The sequence below is a fragment of the Dromaius novaehollandiae genome, chromosome W, assembly GCF_036370855.1.
Source record: "Dromaius novaehollandiae isolate bDroNov1 chromosome W, bDroNov1.hap1, whole genome shotgun sequence".
NCBI classification, from domain to species: domain Eukaryota; kingdom Metazoa; phylum Chordata; class Aves; order Casuariiformes; family Dromaiidae; genus Dromaius; species Dromaius novaehollandiae.
The window spans coordinates 37548469-37564851 of record NC_088130.1 but is presented as its reverse complement, the minus strand read 5'-3'; the positions used below and the strand labels follow the sequence as shown (position 1 = coordinate 37564851).

Sequence of the window (16383 nt, the reverse complement as noted above, 5' to 3'; positions counted from 1 at the left end):
TGTCAATTTGTTATTCATCCCTTCTTTGACATATTCTTCTCCAGGTGGCATATATAAAAGAAAGGAGAGAATCCAGCTATAACAGTGAGACATACAGGTAGGGGAGAAATGCAGAAATATGTGGGAGAAAGCAGAGGGAGTTGTCGAGGAGAATTACTTGCTCTTGGGGTATTGAAACAAAAGAAACATTATAAGAAGGCAGCAAAAAACAAATCCTTCCTATAAATAGGATTTTTATTTTTGTTTTTCCTGATCTATGGAGTAAAGTAGTGCTGGAATGAGGTGCTATTTTCACAGACTCCTCAGGTGGTTCTTCAGGGACCTTGAACTGGAATGCTTCATCCTGCTTCCCAGTGACTTGGCTTCTCAGCAGACACTGATGGCTTCTGCAGAGCAAATCCATGGCAAGGCCCTTGGTTTCTTTATGTAGTCTGATTGTTATGTCAGGCTAAATTACATCTGTGCAGTGAGAAAACACAAAGCAATCTCAAAATGGCTTCAGATCCTAGGGTTGCTATTTCTGTATGTTTGTGCTTCCATCCATTTCTTAGTTTTTCAAAAGCTATAAGAGGCAGCTGTAGAGACTAGACTGGTTTTTGACTCCTTTTGTGAAAGTCTTTTTTTCATGACAAAAGTTTTAACCTGAATTTGCAGCAAGGGTTTCTCAAAAATACACTTGTCTGCTTGTGTCTCTGATCTTTTGTTCTCATCAGTCAGATTGAGGGAGGATTCAGTTTGCTTCCTATTTTCAGAAAGTCAATGATATCAGTGGGTTCTACATGTGAATCTGTAAATACTGACTGACAGATAGGAGATACGTTAGTTATTATTGGGTATCTAGATATTTCAGAGAACTTCCCTTGAAAGAAAACTCAGGTTTAAGTCAATTTACCATGAATTCTTGTTGCTGCAGCTAGTGATTCACACAGATGGGATGTGGATAAGCTCTATCCGAGAGGCTGAGTTTGCAAATTTGTAATGTTAGAAAAATTTCTATACACCAGCTTGAGGTGCCTGAGCATTTCCTGTTTTAATATCAGGGTACTTAAGTAATGCATTTGAAATAGAACCCTGTCCTTTTCTTTCTTGTACAGCACTGAAAAACTGAAAAGGGGACATTCATGCTTTCTCTGCTCTTAATATCTTATTTCATCTCCATTGGATGTGTTTACCAAATCCTTTCAAAATTCCTTTACTCTCTGAAATGTGTCTAGACCATTTAAAATTTGCAAGTTGTTTAAAGCTGAATGGTCAGAATGATTGTCATTTCCTGGATTTGTTTCCAAATAACATTTCTTTTATTCAAAGCCTAAGAGCATTGCATCTTTATTGATAGCATCACATTATTGACACATGTTCAGTTTATAACCTGCTCTTCCTCCTTCATCTACAGTGTAGGATCTTCTCACAAAAGAGCGAGTCATCCACAGATTTAGTATAACAGTTGTGTGTGTGCACACACTTCATATCACTGTTTTCTGAGACCTTGGTGGTTCTATCTACTGTTAGATAGAACACAGACTGTAGTCTGTGTTCTAATTGCTACTGTACTCTTGAATCTCTTTATGAGGAGAAAACTCAGTAAGAAGAGTTAAGATGATGTGCCTTCTTGCACCTAGCAATGAAAATCTCGGTGATTTGAACAAGAAGATAACTCATTTCTGATTGTTTGTTTGTTTGTTTATAGATACAGAAGTTTGGTGATCCTAATGGTATTGTACAGTTTGCTCCTGAATCATTATCCAAGAAGAATTTTACGGAACCCTCAGCAGTGGAAGGGCCACAGAGTATTACACTGTTTGTCAGACGAATTCAAGGCACTCTGGGAAACATAACGGTATTCTTGCTCTTGTTTGGTTTCCTTATAAGCAGTATAATCTGAAGTTGTCCTCAGGATGAACATATATATGGTGGACAATGGGAATAATTTTTTCCATGCCTTTCAGTTGCTTGTTTTTCATTTTGTTTTGAAATGCTGCCTTTTAGACTGAATTCAGCAAGGGCTTAAGCCCTAGTACTTCCGGTTTGGAAAGTCAGATGCCATCTCTTCACTGGTCAGGAAAAACCCTGAAACTATACATGTTGCAGTGCTTTTCTCTCTGTCTCTCTCTTTCTTCCCTTCCTTCCTTCCTTCCTTCTGAGAATGGAACAGAACATACTTTCGTAGTAAGCCTTCTTTGAAATTATCACAGCTCACTCTTTTCCAGCCATTGCCCAAGGTAAGAACTGGACTTTTTGAATCATGACCGACATTGGATTTTACCTGAAGTTGTTTTGAAGTCAGCATTTTAATGAGTATTTATGTTCCATTTTTTAATTTCAAATAATAAAAACATCTGCTGTGTTTAATGAAGACTCTTGGCCCCTCTCTGGACTGAGGAATCTTGGAGAGAGGAAGAGCAGCAAGGAGTGTGTACAAATAGAAGAAATTTTAAAAAATGGTTCAGAGATTCTGTATAATTTTTAAGAAATCTTCTTAAGCTTTGCATAGTCTTTATATTCATAATACTGTTGTTAGAGGAACAACACATTTTCCTTTTGTAAGATAGTCTGTGAATGTCTTTCTGTATATACCTAAAACAATTTCTATTTTACCTACTTAAAACTGATCTGTGCCCTATGCTGTCTATACTGAATCCTGAATGTGAAAGCTTCTGACTCTGTGGTAATTTGGTTTTGTTTTGTTTTTCACTTATTTCAGATTTACTGGGAAATATGTAGTGATTCTGACATGACAGGTGACTTCCTTCAAACAGAGGGATCTGTTGTCATGGCTGACCAGCAGAGTACAACTGAGATAATTATCTATCTGTTACCTGATGATGTTCCAGAACTGGATGAAAACTATGTGGTACAGCTGATTTCAGTGGAAGGTGGAGCAGATTTAGACCAAGAGAAAAGAATTTTAAAGATCAGTGTTTTTGCAAATGATGATCCATATGGAGTGTTTGCCTTGTACCCACATCAGCAGTCAGTATTAGTAGAGAGAGACCTTAGTCGGTATGTTCAGATTAATGTTACCCGGCATGCTGGGGCATTTGGAGAAGTGATTGTTGAGTACCGTATCTTGTCTCATCACGAAGAAGCACCAGTTGCACCTGAGAATGTGGTGGGCTACCTAGCAGTAAAAGACAGTGCCAGCTTTGAAGTGAAAAGAGTGCCAATAAGCAGCCAGGTCTGTAATATCCTTTTAGCTCCTTAGATAGCTATTGTTTACATTTGTGTTCATCACAATACAAATGTGTTGGAGTAAGATATGAAATTCTCAATAGTATCTGCTGTTAAGATGCAGAAAAGAGTTTTAATATCATGAGTTTCCTATATATGGAATATAAATGTGGTTAAATAGCACTTTTTCCACATAACAATTACAAAATCCGTGCGGTGCATATATTCATGTGTTCAGTTTGTCCCTCCATCATTGCTTTGTGTTATCATTTCAATTTTTTTCTCATTATATGCTTCCAATTTTTTTCTCAAGTTCACCTTTCGAATTGTCAGTAGTGGTCTGTGAGACTCATGAAGCAGTGGATGCACTTACCTTCAGCTTTCTGTACTCTCTGGTTGTTTATTATTATTATTACAGTCTTGCATCTATACTTTGGTAAGACCTAAAGATTGAAAGCAAGTTCAGGCCTACTGTGTTAGATACAGTTCATAAAAATGGCAATAATTGCCTTACAAACATTCCAATGAACTGCTTCACAACACTGATGTTTAATCTGTAGCTATTTTGAGAAAGACGATCAATAAATTACTCGTCTTGAAAACCTTGATTTTTGTATGGAAGTAGAACAAAAGTTGCAGATGGTTCTGTTGTATAATCCATTCAGTTGGTGGATATTGTGTTTTTAGTGGAATTAAATTTCTACCTCTTTGTTTAAATTCTCTCTCTCAAAGGCATTTCTGTTACTGGGATTGAATTTTACTCTGGAACTGATCAGCGTAAGCCTGGTTGGGGGCAGTGGCAAGGATGTGCCTAAAATATTAGAAAACGCAAAGTCAGCTATTTTGCTTATTCCTGAAGAAGCTGCCAATTCACAGGTGAGTAAACTGGCTGAAGTGTAACATTTTTACCACAGGAGGGAGATGCACAACACTTCATTGCAAAAGATAGCTACTGTAAAGATTCAGTTGACACCTTAACAATTTTCTTAATCACAGTCGATTTAATGACTGACAAGACTTTGCATTTATTACTTATACTAGGTGTTATCTAGTCTTTGCATATTTCTCAGTTCTTATAGAAATTTGTTAATACTGTTTAAAAGTATCTTCATCTGTTCATTATACGTTCAAAAAAACCTAGAGTAAATAGTGTAAGTGTTATGGTTAAGCTATACTTTTGTTTTCATGAAATGAAATCTCTAAGACTTTGAGGAAAATAACTGATTCTGAACAATGTTATGTCTTTAGGTATAGCAGCCCAAGAGTAGATAATAGCATGTACACAGTAGTATGTACAAAGAGAGAGAGTCCTGCAGCTGTTGCCCCTGAGCATTAAGTTTGCATTTGTTTTTCTTTAAAGAATAGATGCACAATGCTATGTTTGGTGTTTTCAGTACAGAAATCTGTATCAGTTCCTTTTCCCTGAGATCTAATTCTCAAACATCTCATACTTATAAATAGTATTAGAGACTTGTGAAAGAAGTGTGGATGTATGTATAGTTATTGCAATTGCTTACAGTGTGCTTGCACGTATGTTATTGCCCATTCTTATCTCATCTTATACAACAAAATTTATTATGTTTCCATAGGTTGGCTTTGAATCTGTTATTTTACAGCTTACAAACATTGTAGCAGGAACAGGTCAGGCTGTGATAACCAGAGAAGGCGTTTATGGCTCTGTAACAGTTAACTGGACTTCTGGATACCCACCAGATGTAATCACTGACTTTGTTCATCCAGGCAATATTACTCCTTCATTTGGTGAGTATTTGCCTGAGGAAAAAGCTACAGAAGTTGCATGAGTGATGAAACCCCATTTTAGCTGTTTGTACCTGCACACTTTTCCTGTCTTAATGCAGCATCTTCAGAATGAAAGTGTATGGTCTGATTTTTATCTGTGACTGATATGTTTATTTAGTCAGTAAGAAAAGAATTGTGCTACATAGATACATGTCTGTGAGCTAAACACAGTGCCGTGCCCCTAAAGAACAACTTTATGAAGAAGAGACAATAGACTTTTGTTGTGCAAATTTCCCCTTCCTAAATGGAATGGTATTGTGAAAATCCCTATCTCAGCATGTTCCCAGGTGAAAAGATGATTTCTATTTAGTGATTTTGAATTGTACTGTCTCTCTTCTCTCTCTCTTTTATTTCAGGTAGTGCTATATTTTCCTCTGGTGAACAGAGCAAAGTAATTTCATTTCAGGCTACTCCAAGCCTAAATAAACAGGAATCATTTGCCATCTCTCTAACAGCAGTGCACAGCAATGTGTCTGGTGGGGCTCGACTGAGGTAAGGATGTTATAATGTTTAGTTGCACACATGCTGTAAGAATTATGATCTGGGTACAGGCATACATCTTATACAAATCCCTATTAAATTACAGAAAGATATGAATATGTAGTTTCTTCCTTGATAAAGTTGTCAATCTTGTCTCAGGTGCAAACAAATGCCAGTACTGCAGATCTGACCTAAGCAGAACTGTGGCTTTTCTCGAAGTCAAGTGTATTTCGTACCAGTCAGATGCACGGTGTAATAGGTGTGATGGCAATGATGGAGTCAGTTAAGGAAATGAGGAAGACAGATCTACAGTTTTGGCCAGAAAGCGAAATAATGAAAGCGAAAAAGGTCCAGACCAGTGTGTTCCTCTCATGACACTTTTTATTATTTGCCCTCTAACACTTCACATTAATCTCCCTGAAAGTTCATAATTAGATGATCTTTGATAACAAACACTATTTTAAATAAATAAATTGAAACGAGTAATGCTCAGAAGTTATCTCAGTTATTTAAAAAATCATTTTATTCTTAGCAACTAAAACATTATAGTTAGTGTAGGTTTCCATCTCAATCAGGTGATTTATTCTTCAAATTATTTTCATTTCATTCTTCCTTACTCATTGGTGGATAAATCTGGTATTATGAAAAAGGATGGGCTTAGAGTAACAGTGTGTATGAAGAAAGGTATTGGCTTCACCATGTTACTTCCTTCAGATGTGCCAGTCTAGTTGTAAAGCATGAACTTGTGCCTAAGCTGCTGTGACTGACCCCTTCTCCTAGGCCTTTATGTCCTTCAGGCTGGTGTCCTCACAACACCTATTTACCATGCAATTAAATACCTTGAATCTATGGGAATGAAGTTTCCTAGAAAACTTAGGACCAGATCCCACAGGAAACAAAGCTGATAGTTACTTTGAAGGGTTTCTGACTTCCTTAGAAGGTGGAAAAGGTCCAGTTTATTTACCAAAATCCAACAGTGTAATAGTAGTGCTGTTTTGTAGCCTCTGGCATTGAATACTTGATCAGTTCTAGAGGGGGCACAAGACACAAAGTTTAGCAAAGGCTCTTTTGGATGAAGATTAACATAGTCTTCATCTCAATGCTTATTTTTCCCATAAGAGGGAGATATATTAAATATGGACATAGGGATTGTGGGTCTCAAATCTGGAAAAAATTACTATCAGAAATATTTTGAGGGGACAGTGCATTGAAACCCCATTGTAAGTTTTAAAATAATGTGTTTTCATTCTTTAGCTTCCTAGCTAAAACTGTAGCTCTGGTAACGTCCTTCTAGTCTGCAGTTTTCTCTTTGTACAGAAAGTTTGTTCTGTCGTTAAAACTAGTGTTATTCAGAATGGCTGTATTATAATATATCTCCCTGCACTGTGATCACAATAGAAAGATATTGTACATTCATTTCCCTTCCATTTTCTGAGGAAGACCTTATTTTATTTAACCTTTACAGTCTCGTATATTGACTCAGAATGAGTTCAGCCTGTGGAGGGCCATTTGGCCTCATCATTCCAAGAACACTTTTTAGGGAACCTCTTTATATCTTCTCTCATATCGTTGCTGTTTCTTCCCTCTACTTTTATCACCCAAATTCTATGATTTTTTTTTCATCCACTTTCTCACAGCCATCATTGATTATTCACTGGAAATTATTCTATTTGGGTGTTTTACTTTTCATATTTCATGTTTCCTCGCTCAACTTTTATGTCTTCTGTTTCAGAACAGGATTTACAATAGCTGAAATCGAGCCATTGGGGATCTTCCAGTTTGCTCCTAACTCAAGATATGTTTCAGTTGAAGAAGATGTTCAGGCAGTCACACTACATGTCCAGAGATTGTTTGGTTTTCAAAGTAATCTCACTCAATTGACATATCAGACTACTCCAGGAAGTGCCAAACCACTGGAAGACTTTAGACCTATCTATAATGGAGAGCTTATGTTTGTACGTTTTCAGACAAATGCTGTAGTAGAAATATCAATAATTGATGACACTGTTTCTGAAATGGAGGAATTTTTTTTTGTAAATTTGACTGCTGTGGAGGTTTGGGGTGTTCAACCCTTGAATCCTAACTGGAGTCCACGTCTGAATCCAGCTTTCAGTGTTGCAACAATTAATATCCTGGATAATGATAGTGTTCATGGAATACTCAGTTTGGGGCCAGAGTTCATTTATATTGAAGAAGATGCAAACAGTAGTACCCCCAACATGGCAATACTTCATATTAGAAGGACTCAGGGTTTTGCTGGTGATATTGGAGTAACAGTTAAAACCTTTGGTGGAATAAGTGCACAGAGTGGAGTAGATTTGTATCCTTTTGAAAACGCTTATGGAAGATCAGACTTTGCATGGGCAACGGAAGGAGAAGATTTTGAGGAACAGTCAGTTTCTCTAACTTTGCTGGATGGAGAAAGAGAAAGCAAGGTGTCCATCAAAATTTTTGATGATGACGAGCCTGAAGGACAGGAATTGTTCTATGTTTTCCTCTCAGATCCTGAATGCGGAGCTCAGATTGTGGAAGGAAAGGATGATTATGGATTTGCTGCTTTTGCAACAGTAATTATCGCAGGTAGCATTTTTTTTTTCCAGAAAACTAGTAAATAAGCCTGAATTAGCTAACAGTAAATAACTCTAGTTTTATTAACAATTTTCATGTGAAGATTGCGATTTCTTATTGGGGAATAAGCAGGGTATTTGATTCTCAAATCTATCTAGTGCACCAAACCCACCATAACTCACTTAGCAAGGTAGCTCAAAATACACTTTCTTTGTACTCACCCTATAGATGCTGCTCGTGTCCATTCTTGTCCTGTTTTACTTGATGAAGAGAGAGACTAAGCTTGAACTTTTTTCCTTCATGTGTAGCGACATTTTGTTTTTTTCTTTTTTATGTGTTTTGCCACTTTTAGATTGTACTGGGTTTCTACAAAGTTTAAAGAACAGGAGACTCTGTTCTCGCTTTTTGATTCTATGTACTTCGTCTCTGAACTTGCTTAATTTAGTCCTCCTCTGCTTCTGGAGGAGGATAGGAATAGGCTTAAATAGGCATCTAGGGAAGAATTTTTCTCTTGGGTACCGCATGCTACTGTGGCAGAATAAGATCATAGTTCTAATTTCCCTTAACTTGTAAATATCTATCAGATTTTTCCATTGAACATAAGTTTGAAGATAATATAAACAAAGTTTTAAAAATAAGTTGGGAATAAGAACACTTTAGGAGATTTAGGGACTTTCCTTTTGTTTTAAATCAAGAAACTCATATGAGAGGTCCAACTGGAAGTTGTGTGTAAGCAGGCACTTTTAACAATACAAGATAAATGTTGGGAATCAGGATCAGATTCTGCTCTTTGATGAGTTTATGTAACAACCAGAATTACTTACGCAAGAACAAACTGTTTAAAATGTATGTTGCATTGATATGCCCAGTCACTAGAATTCAGCATGCAAATAACCAATTGCCTGCATATGCAAGTTAACTGAAGAATTACATGCATAAGTGCAGGCTGGAATTTGAACTTGTATGAATCCCACAGAAGTGTATTAACATGTTCTAGACTTACACTCTGAGTAAAATGAATACAGAAAATAAGATCAGGAGACAACATTGGCAAAGAAGAAAGATCAAAGCATACATCTGACTTTAAACGTATAGCTAGAAAGATATTTCAGGTTAAAGATTTATGCATGCACATAAGCAAACATGCAGATTGTGTTAATCTTCTGTATATATATTGAAGCTTAACATGCACAGGGCCTGAACTAGATTCCCTTCCCAAATGTAGAGTAAAGCTGTCATTACCTGTAAGGAGAAATCAGGATTTAATGGGAGGCTGCGAAGGCATTAGTCCTCCTAATTAGTCCCTTCATTAGTCCTAGCATGTGTGTGTGTGTTTGTGTTAGGTTTTATGGGGTTTTTGTTGTTGGGGTTTTTTTTGTTTTGTTTTTTTACTCTCTTGCTATTTATGTTCCTGTGAGAACAGTGCAGTATTTCCAGCTCCCCATTTCCACACACTGAATTAAAGATGCAGGAGTAAACCCTGAACTACTGATCTGGGAAAATGAATGGGTTCAACAGCATTATGGGGGAGATAAAATGGGATGAACAAGGAGGCTGAAGTCGTGTCCTTGGAAGCCCATCTTTATCTCGTAACCAAATATGACACACTGAAGTCCATTTCTGTTTAGAACAAGTATATTTTAATGATTATAGTAAACATAAGATAGATGAAGTGAATATCTCTTAGGGGCATTATAAGCAAGGGTTTTGAAACTGTTCTGGACTAGTCTAATGCCTAGTCTCGAAGTCAAGAGACACAGAATTCAGTCAGTTTGCTGAATGCTGCAGAAAATGCAAGGTTGTCTGCATAGGTGCTGCCAGAATTCTCAAAATTATTTATTTTACCAGTTAAAATAATATGTAGTCATACCAACATTCAAAGTTCTAGATAAATATGGAGAGCAAATTAAGAATTGTAATATTAAAAGACATTTTTTTTCCTAGTCTTTGGAAGTGTTTCCTGCTGGTACTTTGCAACATGCTTGAGCTATCTACTTTTCATTTTTTTAGCAGTTTTCTACATTAAAAAATACAGTTTAGTCTCAATTTTCTTGCAAATTACTTTCACGGACTGTTTCCCACATAGGAAATGATCTTCAGAATGGCATTTTGGGATTTGTTCCAGAAGTGCAAAGCGGTCTTGTTCTTGATGAAGACTCAGAAAATAGAGACGTGGTGCTGATTGTCACAAGGCAACCAAACAGGTGCAGGCAACAACTGATAAAAGTGCTGTCCCTACTTGCTGCAATGTGCTGTGTTGAATCAAGGATGCTGCTGTTAGTGGAAGAGATCATCATAGAATTTTGTAATAAATCTTGCCTTTCGGCTCCTTTAAAAATTAGCCAGAATTTGGCAAACTTAAGTTGTGAACATGAATAGGTTTGTCACTGTGCTGTTACTTAACAGAAACAGGAAAAAACAAATATTTTCCAACTTACACCATAATGGAACAAGCATGAAAGTAACTTTCCTATTGCTTAATGCTAAGTTTTTACTTTGCTAAAGGTGCGATTAAATGAATAATCTGCTTGTTTACCTGTCAGCATTATGCTTATGTCTTTTCTCACACAGATACTATGTGTTTTTCTGATTAACACATGTATACTTTGCACGTTTATGTGTACTTTGAAAAAGTATATCCAAGTACTCTAAGTTAATTTCAAACTTAAAGGAAAGCCAGATTTTGCCTGGCTTTCCAAGGAAATGTTTTCCTTTATATTAAGGAAAGTACTTGGGCACGTGCCTTACTTTCAGGCTCCAGTGACTCTTACTCAGCCAGTCTCATGTTTTCTGAAACAAAAGTTGAAAAGCAAATTGATCTGTGTGCCCCAAATTGCTTGATTTTTCTCCCTGTGTTACTTTTTTGTAATCCAGTCAGGTTTTAGAGGGAGTAATTTAAATCAAAAGAAATAAATTTTCATCTTAAATCAGTTTCTTCCCTAGCGGTAAGTTTTGAATATTAATGAAAAACAGATGCATCTCTGGAATGTATGTCTCCGAAAACAATAGTTGTTTCCTTCAGTTCATGTATAGTGTTTTGCTTTGCTTGTAGGGCTTTTGAAGATGTGAAGATCTATTGGCGTGTGACCTTTAATGAAACTTCTGTTGTCCTTCTTAAGGACGGCATAAACTTGGAGAATGAACTTGTGTCTCTGCTAGGAGCCACTACCTGCATGGCAGGTCAAACAATATGCAACATCTCTATTGAAATAAAACCGGATAATGTAAGTAATTCTTGCTCATTTATGTATGGCACTATGATGTTGGATGGCAATTCATCGAGATGGAAAATAATCTCTGATCCAAACGAACTGGGATAGGACAGAGTTTGAAAATGGTAGCTTGGCATCTGCTCAAACACTGGTTTGTCTTTAGGCTTGTACTGCCTCCATTGTGACCAGTAGAAATTCAGGAAGGTGATAAGGGTTTAATTTGCAGAGTAAATTGCAGGTATTGGGTACAGAATGGTAAGAAAAAAACAGAATGCAGGCACTTCAGTGAAATGTATATTCATATGATGGACTCTTACCCTTCACATAACACATTTTTTAATTTATTGAAGCACCTTTAGTAGGGTTTATGCAAAGCATAAAGTAAGGCTGTAAGTAACAAAGCCTGTAAGTAATATCACATTCAGCAAAAAACTTTTAGTACAACTTGTGCAGAGTTTACATGCCTAAATCTAGAACAATGATCTATGGAAACTCTACTCAGTCATGAAGCTGCATAAGAATCACTGGCTGCCTACAAGTCTGTTGCTGCGCACATCCAGCTTATGATTAGCAAAGTTCAGCTTAGCAGCCATCATCCACTGAGGCCATTTGGCATTCATCAGCTGGGTATGCCTAAACCTGAGTGACTTCAGAGGCCCAGCTGGTATTCAAAAATGAAGACATCATTGAATTAACACAAAGCACAGCATTCACAGCCATTTTCATTCAAAAGGGAAGAGGGGTAAAATTTCTCTTTGTGTGAGTGCCTAGTAGTTAGAGCAGTCATTTAAGAAACATAGGATTTATGTCCCTCCTCCTTTCAGAGTGAAGAGTCTGAAACATTCCAGGAAAGTATCCTAACAGCCAGGCTATAGGCAAAGCTTGAGGTTTTGAGAAAGAAAAAAGGACAAGAAGAGAAGGTTCTCCCTACTTTTCCTACCGCAGTCTAGAAAGTAATGCAAGATGTAAGATGTTGGAAATAGTGGTAAAAAGGGTACATTCTCATAGCTGAGTTGGGAGGCCATTCTCTTGCTTGAGATGTTATTTTTAAGTTAAAGAGCCAATGAATAAAATATATGACAGTAGTGGGACACTGGCTGCTGCACTGAGTAAACTGGGATTTTGAACCTGGTTAGTCTAAGTAATGGTATCATTATTTAATGACAGGAGAAAGTGCAGCAGCTGCAGAGACATGCAGTTGAACCACATGAAGCATGAGCATACGCCATTCTAACAGGTGCTAATGGAAGGCTAAAGTTCCCTATGGCATTCCAGTAAATCTGTGCCTGTCATCAGTTAGTTAAGATTGTTCCATTTAAAGAATTACTTCTGGAAGTAAGCTCAGTGGTCAGATATCTATTTTTAAGCATTGGTATATGTATTGTAGGTACAAAATCAAAGATGAGGTGCAATGTCATATTGAAATTTATGATTGCTGCCTTATTTTCAATAAACAGTTGAGCATTAACGCTGTAAAATTGACTGAGGTAATTCTTTGGTATGCCAACACTAAAATTCAGTCACCTGTATTTCCAGACCGATAGAAGATTTCTGTATATCTTAAACTTCTGAAGGTCTGTCAGATAATGTCTCTATGCTTTTGGATTTTAGGTAGATTTAGTTAAGCATTCAAACCTTCTGAGGTTTGCTTATATTACTGTAAATACTAAGTCTGTATGTTAAATTTTTTTTCAAAACTTTGCCTGAGTTCAGTAGTCAAACTACAATCAATATTAATTGCAGTTTCAAAATAGCATACATTTCTGTGCAGTTTTTCACCTGGTGTGTATATACGTGCCTTTTTTATAAGACAAAAAGAAAGTGAGAACAAAATTTTCAAAAAATGTTCACCTGTGTAATTCCATCATCTGGAAAACTGAGCTCTTAGTGTTTACCCTCACGTCTTATGGCAAACATACAGCCACAATATATGTAGTATATAAATAGCTACTTTGTTCCAATAAAGTGAGATCACATGAAAACCTATGAGATTTCACTATTGCTCATAACAGAGTGGTGCCTTTTGCAATACTAATCTTTTAGAATACGCTTCATTGTACCTATCAAACATTTCAAGAAGAATGCTTGTGATAGATATTAGTACAAGTAATTCATTGAGCATACAAAATAACGTATACATTTTTTAAAGCTGGAAGTAATGAGCCTTATAATGATATGAAAATCCTAACTCATTTACAGGTACCTGAATTTGAAACACATTTCTTCGTTGAGCTGTATGCAGTAAGTGCAGGAGCTGTGTTGAACAGCAGTGCCAGATTTGCCGTTATAACAGTTCTTGAGAGTGATACTCCTCGTGGTTTAGTGTATTTTGCTGTGGGATCTCGTTTTGCTGTGGCTCATAAGAAGGCTACTTTAATCAGTTTGCAAGTGCTCAGAGATTCTAGTACGTCAGTAACCACAGTCATTAGCTACAGCATGCAGGTAAGATTGACACATTATTACATCATTTTTTATTTTCTAAAGCAAATAAATGTGACTGCCATTAGTATTTTTTAGGAAACAGTCAAACATTCACTGGGCCATGTACTCTAGTTTCTTCATTTTTCTGTTATTAAAAAGACGTAGCTTTCACTGTGTTGTCAGGAGTGATTTGTTCATGGTACCTTCAGTAGCCTCAAAGACTTTGGTCAGTCATGCATTAAATACATTTCTTTCTTTGTTCTGAGACTATTCTGAGACTTCAATTTTTGAGGCTTCTTTCTCGAAAATTATGCTACAATCACAGTAGATCTCACCATCAAGATTCAGATACCAATATACTTGCTGCGTTAGATTACAGTTTATTAATACACAAAGCGCACACAGGAAAAGAGAGAGTATTTTCATCAAATTTTATTCCGTGTTCTTCAAGTACTAACCTTGAAAATTTTTATTGTGATTCAAACTCTCATAGGGTCAAGTGGATTATGTCATCCCCATTCATTTTTCAGAATGTGTGTAATAGTAGCACTAGACTGTTCTAACTGTTGACTGTTTTATCTCTAAATGAGTGCCACATTATTATCAGCAGATGATGAGTATTCTCCTGTAGCAGAAATAGTACAGCTGCAAAAACAGAATTCCTTCCACTTCCTTACAGTTGTAACTCCAGAATCAGAGCATAGGCTGGAAGGAGGATTCCTCTACATTTGTCACTGTAGTGGCATAGTGCTTAGCCTGATCTACATTGAGTATGTTGGTTTTATACCTAAAGGCATTATTATGAGGGAATGTTTTTATCACAGAATAGTTGAGGTTGGAAGGGACCTCTGGAGATTACCTAGTCCAACCTCCCTGCTCAAGCAGGGTCACCTAGAGCATGTTGTACAGGATTGTGTCCACGTGGGTTTCAAATATCTCTGGAGAAAGAGACTCCACAATCTCTCTGGGCAACCTGTTCCAGTGCTCTGTCACCCTCATAGAAAAGAAGTTTTTCCTCATATTCAGATGGAACTTCCTGTGTTTCAGTTTGTGCCTGTTGCCTCTTGTCCTGTTGCTGGGCACCACTGAAAAGAGCCTGCCCCCATCCTCTTGACACCCTCTCTTAAGATATTTGTATACATTGATAAGATCCCCTCTCAGTCTTCTCTTTGCCAAGCTAAACAGTCCCAGCTCTCTCAGCCTTTCCTCATAAGAGAGATGCTCCAGTCCCCTAATCATCTTTGTAGCCCTATGCTGGACTCTCTCCAGTAGGACTATGTCTCTCTCCTACTGGGGAGCCCAGAACCGGACACAGTACTCCAGATGTGGCCTCATCAGGGCTGAGCAGAGGGGGAGGATAACCTCCCTCGACCTGTTGGCAACACTCTCCCTAATGCACCCCAGGACCTGTGGCCTTCTGTCCTTAGCCACAAGGGCACATTGCTGGCTTATGGTTAACTTCTTGTCCACCAGGACTCCCAGGTCCTTCTCTGCAGAGCTGCTTTCCAGCAGGTCAAACCCCAACCTGTACTGGTGCATGGGGTTATTCCTCCCTAGGTGCAGGACCCTGCACTTGCCTTTGTTGAACTTCATGAGGTTCCTCTCCGCCCAGCTCTCCAGCCTGTCCAGGTCTCTCTGAATGTCAGCACAGCCTTCTGGTATATCAGCCACTCCTCCCAGTTTTGTTTCATCAATTTTTATAGCAAAATGTCGTGTGACCAGTGTACTTCCACCTTCTTTTTTAATACAAAGCTTTGTATGCTGTTATCATACTGCATATGTATCTATTTTAACTACACCAAATAACTTGGTGTTTCCATGGATTTATTATTATACAGTAGATGGCCAGAGTTTTGGTTAGATTTTGTGGTAAAAAGTTTTCATATCCTTTCCAGCCAGGAGGAAGTGGTCATTATCCTTTAGCTCTTAAAGGCAGAAAGAATTGCCAGTGTTCAGTGTTTGCTTAGGCTAAAATACAGGTGGCAGTTCCTTTGCCATTTGTATTTCATATAGACTATAACAGCTCTGCTTTGTACAATTTTAGGTGTTGAGTACCAAAGTATTGGTACATGAGAGATAAGAGATCATGGCAGGCAGTAAGGATGAGGTGCTTACTGGAAACAGATGTTTATCTCATTCCTACAAAGGTTTTTAAAACATTGTTCTTGTCACTAATACTTTTATTACCACTTATTTCCCTGTTCCCTGGTTCTCAGTTGGAAGAGATAAACAAAAGGAAACTTCTGCCTGGAACTGGCACAGATGATGTGAACATGTTCTAGAGCAAATATGAACAGATATATACCACACCGATTTACAGTATTCTCCTGACAACTCAAAACATATCTTATTTATTCCAAAAGTAGCCTTTACTAGTAAAAGCTGAATGTTTTCAAAAGGTATCTAGTATTTCACAAATAAAAATCCTTACTTTTCACAGTAGGAGACCTTCTGAAGTTTAGTTGAGAGTCAGTATATAGCCTGTACTTATTAAATGAGTGGATAGTATTCAAAAATCATGCATTTGAATAATAGCACAGAGTGTTAGTTTCCACTTAAGGAAAATTTATTATATTACCAGATATAAAATCAAGGTTATGGCATCTGACAAAAGAGCAAGAATGTGAAGAATGAAACAGTATCTGCAAACCCTATGGAAGGTAAAAATAGTGATACTTCACAGGGAAATGAGGCCATATAGCATTGCTAGATAAGTTTATCTGTCTGCTTTGCA

General features: G+C 37.3%; 1 protein-coding gene across 1 annotated transcript in view; it reads left to right on the top strand.

Annotated features, from left to right (window-relative positions):
- Positions 1–16383, top strand: part of LOC112991965 (adhesion G-protein coupled receptor V1) — a 294714-nt gene that overhangs the window by 118757 nt on the left and 159574 nt on the right. The window contains exons 72-80 of the mRNA XM_064499907.1: positions 1688–1837; positions 2702–3175; positions 3901–4044; positions 4758–4929; positions 5325–5460; positions 7181–8028; positions 10103–10220; positions 11069–11240; positions 13428–13670. Of these exons, the coding sequence (XP_064355977.1) occupies positions 1688–1837; positions 2702–3175; positions 3901–4044; positions 4758–4929; positions 5325–5460; positions 7181–8028; positions 10103–10220; positions 11069–11240; positions 13428–13670 (2457 nt within the window). The remainder of the gene's footprint in view (positions 1–1687; positions 1838–2701; positions 3176–3900; positions 4045–4757; positions 4930–5324; positions 5461–7180; positions 8029–10102; positions 10221–11068; positions 11241–13427; positions 13671–16383) is intronic.